A 7,016-nucleotide genomic window follows, 5' to 3' on the forward strand; every position below is an offset into this window, starting at 1 on the left:
GTTAAGCCATGTTAATTAATATACTATACAAATTTAGATAATTTATTTTCTATCAAACAATAACGAAAAAAAATCTTATCATTGCATATCTTGACATAAAACCTGTATTTTTTATCATGTTTTACATATTTTCTCATATTCCATATTTCTTATCAAATTGGTCCTTAGGATCCGTTTGATAAGAAATATGGGATATGAGTAATAGTCCATATTTTAGTTTGTACAGTTTATAGAAAAATATAGTTTGTAATGATTACACCTCATATTTAATAATATAAAAAAAAATCTTATCTATATTATTTTTATATACTTTATTTTTTCGTCACTTTATCTATTTATACTAATTATTTTTTAAAAATAACTGTGAAAGAAAAAATGTGTCAAAGTAGGGTGGTACGAAGAGAATACTTAACATGTACTCTATGAATTCACAATCAATTAGCCACTTATTAAAGTCATTTTAACCGATGAGCTATCACTTTTATAGTCTCTTTTTATAGCTTACTAATAAGGTAGTAATTTGTATTAAATTGAAATATATATTCAGATTTTTTACTATATTCTGTTTATACTTTAGGTGTGAGATCTCAAATGAAATCCACGCTATCCTACCAAGATTTGAAGAGATACGATCTTAATATCATGGATGTTAACTTTTACTTCGTGAATTTATGCTCAAACATACTACGTCTTGAATTATTGTTGGAGCATTTTTTTTCTTCGCTAATCTGAAATTATAATTATGCTTGTTCCTTCGAACCACACATGAAGAGGTAATATTAGTGTTAGGAATTCTTAACGATTGGAACGGCTAATATGATTGCAATCCCATCTTCACTCTGTGATTTTCCTTTTCTCTCTACCTTTATTTCTCCTATCTTCTCTCTAATTCTCATTTCTCATCTTCCCTTCTTTCACTTGAAGTTGGCAGATAATTGTGTTTTCTGCCATTTTGCAAAAGCTTGAAACTGGTGTCATAGATTTGTTCATCAATTTATTTATTTTATCAGTTTTATAGTAAATATGAGTGAAATAAAGTTAATGTAAAGTGGGGTTCATTACCAAAAGTAGCTAAAAAACAAATAAAACATTGGTAGACGATGAAAATAGCAAAATGACACTTATTAGTGGACGGAAAGAATAATATACTCATTGCGAAACACCTCTATAGCTTAAAAGTGCTATACTTTTGATACTACCGGTACTGAGTACTATAATTGAATAGGCCTGCTTATTCGGTCGGTTCCGGTTCTAACCGGACCGGTTGACCGGTTAACCGGTTTTAAATTTTCATAAATTTAAGAACCGGAACCGGAACCGATCAGTTCCGATTTAGAACCGGCCGGTTAAAAACCTGTCGATTCCGGTTCCGAACCGGAACCGATGTGTAATTTTAATCCGAATTTATCTATAATTTTAAATAGTTCAATACTAAAAAAATAATAATCCAACATCTAGAATTATAACAAATAATACCTAAAAATTAAAATAAATACACAAAATACAAACCAACAATACAATAATATTCATATATGGATAAGAGTGATGCCAAGTGTAGTAGGTCGGGTCGGACTAGTTTATGTTAGCAATTTTTTACTAATACAAAAATAGGAGTTCTAAACTTTAGCAATTTTTTTTAAAAAAATGAGTTTTAAAATTGAATTTCATTTTCCTTTTTTGGCTAAACATAGTATTCATTGGAATTTCCAATACTAATTGATATTGTTGTGACTATTTGGTTTATAGGGAACACTTAATAAATTATTCACAAATATGTTAAAATCGTATGTTGAATTGTTACATAAATTTGTAATAAATATATCATATGAAATGCTATTGTATTTGTATAAGTTATTTTTAAAACTAAAAACAAACTTATGATGTTCTACTCATTGTAGTTAGTTCATAAAAAATGGATTAGGGAAATAATTGTAGATTCAAAGTATCACAGATTAAACATTTAAATCTAAAAATCACTCAATGTTCAAACTATTTTACTTTAATTCAAAATTAATTCAATAAATTAGATTTTTTAGTATATTAAATTATAAAAAAATAAAATTAAATTATAATCCGGTTCCCGGTTAGGAACCGGTCGGTTCCGGTTCCGAACCGGTTCACCAGAACCGGTGTTATTTAAAAAGTTGGAACCGGTACCGGAACCGGAACCGGATTTTTCGGTTCCGGTTCCTCAATTAACCGGTCGGTTCCGGTTCTGATTCCGGTTAACCGAGAACCGGAGAACCGTTTAAGCACCCCTAATTGAAATACCTTTTTTTTTTTTCGTTTAATAGAGTATACACAAAATAATGTAACTTTAGTTTTAACACACTCCCTCTATCTGTCCATAAAAATATGTGCATTTTAAAAGACCGAAAATAAAGGCATAATTGGTATAGTAAAAAAGAGAGGAGGAGAAGTGTAGTTAGAGTAGTGTTAATGGATAGTATGACCCACATTATTATTAATGTTTAATGAGTTGTAATTGTGGACCATAATAAGTATAAGTTGTAAATAAATTGATAGTACTTCATATATATATATGTATATATATGGGTAATTAGTTGGGGACAACTTCCCATAAATGAAAATATCTATTATGAGACGGACATAAATAGAAAATTCACATATTTTTATGGGACGGAGCCACAGATGGAGTAATAGCAAAAACAACTTTCAATGGTATTTTAGTACTACAATAATAACTTTTATAACTCTATTTTTATATTGATATAGATATAAATACAGATATAGTTATAGTTATAGATAAACAATACAAGGTGTGATCAATTTCTAACTCATTAACCCAGTATCTAAAAAATGTCAACACGATGACATTAGTATGTCAACACAAATTTAATTGACATACTTATGTCCTTGTGTTAGCTTTTGAAAATAGATGTCAACACAACAATATAAGTATATCAACTAAATTTGTGTTGACATGATAATGTAATAGTGTTGGTATTTTTAATGTACAGCGTTGATAAGTTAGCAAGTTAGTAATTTTTATATTACTAATAACAATATTATTATATATATAAATTCTCCTTTTAAACTCTAGTATAACAATGTTATATTTTGTTAGGAATTATTGACATGATAAAAAAAAAAAGTACAAGTAATAACATGAATCGAGATCCATATGTAAATAATGTGAGGAGCTAATAATCACACAACAATTATGATTGGTTATTTGTTGCATAAAAAGCTTCCAATGCTTCCATAAATTCATTATCTCAACGTTTTTGCCCTGATACAATGATGAGATATGAGAAGATATGTAAAACAAGATAAGAAATGCGGGCTTCATGTCAAGATATGCAAAAATATAATTTTTTTTCTATTGTTGTTTGATAGAAAAGAAATTATATAAATTTGTATTGTATATTAAATAACATGGCTTAACTTGACAAATTTTGAGTTACATAAACAAGGTTAATGTTATAATTTTGGTAAGATTAGATAGGGCCCTAGTCTTATATTAGAGCTTTGAGTTAAGCTTGACTATAATACCAAACAATTAGAAATGTTCATATATAATTCTCTATCTTGGTATTACTAATTTATCATACATGGTTAGAAAATCTCTAATTGAAGTACTACTATATTATTGTTTCCAATATGGCAAAAGACATGTAGATACTTATCTATTTTCGAGAAATTGACGTTGGCCTAATATTATTTGTCTTGTTAATTAATTAACAGTCGAACTATTAATTACTCCAGTTGACAAATTTCATCAACAATGTTTTTGTTAATCAGTGTTCACAATAATTTGTTCTCTGTATAAGTAGTCTAACCAAAAACAAAAGGGGGAACTTTGACCAAACAATCCCTCGAATAAAAAGAAACTTAGTGACAGAGCATGAATTTAATTTCCGGAACTGCCCCTACAGCCGGCACCATCTATATATAGAAATCCTAAGATTATAAAAATGCCGCGAGGCCAAAATGGTAAACACACACTGATAAATCTTCAACATAAGCCCTGGCTACCATTATAAACCCAAGCATTTGTAGGAACTTCTTCACATTTCACTGCCTGCGGCTAGGGTTTCAGCTGAGGCTTTTTCTTTCTAGTCTAGTGCATCTCTGCGTTTGAGGTCTGATTTCTTCCCATTTCTTTTATGTATCGTTTATCGTTTGTTGATTTGCAATTTTATGTTTGATTTGTGTTGGTTTTACCATCGATGCAGCACGTTGTTGATGAGTATGTATGTTTTTATAAAAAAAATCTTAGTTTATTTTGAATCTTAGAATTGTGGCTTTCGAGGAAGATCTGGTTCTTTTGCTGGCGTTTCGTTATTTTTTTATTGTGCATCCCTATACTTATTATAGACGATTTATTATTAACTTGCAACTGGTTTAGAAAACATAGGGCGTTTGCCGTTTGTTCTTCTGCTTTTGGAATCTTCAGATATCATCTTCTTCTTTTGAATTTCAGATCTATTTCGATTACTCATGTATTTATGGTTTTCCGATACTCTTTCACAAACCTTAGTAATTGCTAGTTCCGAGCTATCATTTTTAGCATGAATTGCCAATTTTTTACCATTTAATTTTATGTTAAAATTCATACGCTGAATTATGTGGGAAATGTTCGTAGAATTAGTCTATTATGTTATGCTAACTTGTTTATGTTGTTAATATCTCTTATGCTAAACTAATCTCATTTATAATTAATTACAGCTCTTATTAATCAACAATGGGTAAAGAGAAGACTCACATCAACATTGTGGTCATTGGCCACGTCGACTCTGGAAAGTCCACCACCACTGGTCACTTGATCTACAAGCTTGGTGGTATTGACAAGCGTGTGATCGAGAGGTTCGAGAAGGAGGCTGCTGAGATGAACAAGAGGTCATTCAAGTATGCGTGGGTGCTCGACAAACTCAAGGCTGAGCGTGAACGTGGTATCACCATTGATATTGCCTTGTGGAAGTTTGAGACCACCAAGTACTACTGCACTGTTATTGATGCCCCCGGACATCGTGACTTTATCAAGAACATGATTACGGGTACCTCACAGGCCGACTGTGCTGTCCTCATCATTGACTCCACCACTGGTGGTTTTGAGGCAGGTATCTCCAAGGATGGGCAGACCCGTGAGCATGCATTGCTTGCTTTCACTCTTGGAGTGAAGCAAATGATTTGCTGCTGTAACAAGGTAAATCTATTTAATCAACTCGTGTATTTTTGTAGCGTCTAGGATTTTATCGTTACACAATCTGACTTATTGCTACCATTATCGTGCAGATGGATGCCACCACACCTAAATACTCCAAGGCTAGGTTTGATGAGATCATTAAGGAAGTTGCCTCCTACCTCAAGAAGGTTGGATACAATCCCGAGAAGATCCCATTCGTTCCTATTTCTGGGTTTGAGGGAGATAACATGATTGAGAGGTCCACCAACCTTGACTGGTACAAGGGCCCAACCCTTCTTGAGGCACTTGACCAGATCTTGGAGCCCAAGAGACCATCAGACAAGCCTCTCCGTCTCCCACTTCAGGATGTTTACAAGATTGGTGGTATTGGTACGGTGCCTGTGGGTCGTGTTGAGACTGGTGTTATCAAGCCTGGTATGGTTGTCACCTTTGCCCCATCTGGTTTGACAACTGAAGTCAAGTCAGTTGAGATGCACCACGAGGCCTTGCAAGAGGCTCTTCCTGGTGACAATGTGGGGTTCAACGTGAAGAACGTTGCAGTCAAGGACTTGAAGCGTGGGTATGTTGCCTCCAACTCCAAGGATGATCCTGCCAAGGAAGCTGCCAACTTCACCTCCCAGGTCATCATCATGAACCACCCGGGACAGATTGGCAATGGATATGCCCCAGTGCTCGATTGCCACACCTCTCACATTGCAGTGAAGTTTGCTGAGATCTTGACCAAGATTGACAGGCGATCTGGTAAGGAACTGGAGAAGGAGCCCAAGTTCCTGAAGAATGGTGATGCTGGTATGATTAAGATGGTTCCGACCAAACCCATGGTGGTGGAAACTTTCTCTGCGTACCCTCCTCTTGGACGATTTGCTGTACGTGACATGCGACAGACTGTTGCTGTTGGTGTCATCAAGAGCGTTGAGAAGAAGGACCCAACTGGTGCCAAAGTTACCAAGGCTGCTGTCAAGAAGGGTGCCAAGTGAGAAGTGCAAGCTCTTGTCTCTTTTGATGCCAGAGAAGACTATTTTCACAAATGATTATATGATGTTAACAATGCTGGTCCTGCTGTACCATGGAGCAGTATTGTTTTTTGCTTATTTCTGTTGCTTGGTTTGAGGTGTCTTTATGCGGCTCTTTTATCCATTTCTCTTTTGCCTATCGTGTCTACTTTTGATTCTTCCTCGTTGGTGGCCTTTCAAATTTCAATCCTATCTTGACTCAGCCCAGTGTGCCTGGTTTTGCGCTTTTTAGTTTTTCTCAGTTTGTGTAGTATGGTACAAGACCAAATATTCACCAATATTTTTCTAAAGCTAGCTTTGTTGCAAATAACACTGGATTTTGAAAGTCCCTGAAAAGCAACCTACATGGCTACAGCCTACAAGTGAGTTTTGACAAGGATACAAATAATCATACGAAAACGAGTTGTGCTGGCATTCATAAGCCGTGCCCATCTGGTGCACATATCCCTTGATCATAAAATTCAGACAAAAAATATCAGGCTCAATCTCAGCATCTACCATTTGCTTGAACAAACTTCTTATAGTCTCCACACAAATATGATTAATGTAGGACTTCTTTCTACGGCTAAGGGTCCGTTTGATTGCCCTGATATAAGAAGAGCGGCAAACAATATATAGTAAGTTCTTATAGTTGGCCTGCTATCCAATTTCCTACAATCACACATACGGCTTGAATATATTGGATTGGATTGAACATACTATAGAGAAAGGGTTAAGGGTTTCTTGGGTTGGATGCGTTGAAATTTATTTCCGCGTAGAGCGAAGATTTTAGGAATTGGGGTGAATTTCAATCAGTTAAGAGCATCCGGCAATGGGGTGGACGATGGTTAACC

At 34.4% G+C, this 7,016-nt stretch overlaps 1 protein-coding gene across 1 annotated transcript; it reads left to right on the forward strand.

Moving 5' to 3' along the window:
* The first annotated feature begins 3,953 nt into the window (after positions 1 to 3,953).
* Positions 3,954 to 6,385, forward strand: LOC125186315 (elongation factor 1-alpha-like). The gene is made up of 3 exons (XM_048082666.2): positions 3,954 to 4,106; positions 4,693 to 5,170; positions 5,260 to 6,385. The coding sequence occupies exons 2-3, from the start codon at positions 4,709 to 4,711 to the stop codon at positions 6,145 to 6,147; spliced, it is 1,350 nt and encodes a 449-aa protein (XP_047938623.1). The 5' UTR covers positions 3,954 to 4,106; positions 4,693 to 4,708; the 3' UTR covers positions 6,148 to 6,385.
* Positions 6,386 to 7,016: the final 631 nt, after the last annotated feature.

This window comes from Salvia hispanica, chromosome 5 (genome assembly GCF_029641045.1).
Source record: "Salvia hispanica isolate PSC_SH4W2 chromosome 5, Shi_PSC_v1, whole genome shotgun sequence".
Lineage (NCBI taxonomy): Eukaryota > Viridiplantae > Streptophyta > Magnoliopsida > Lamiales > Lamiaceae > Salvia > Salvia hispanica.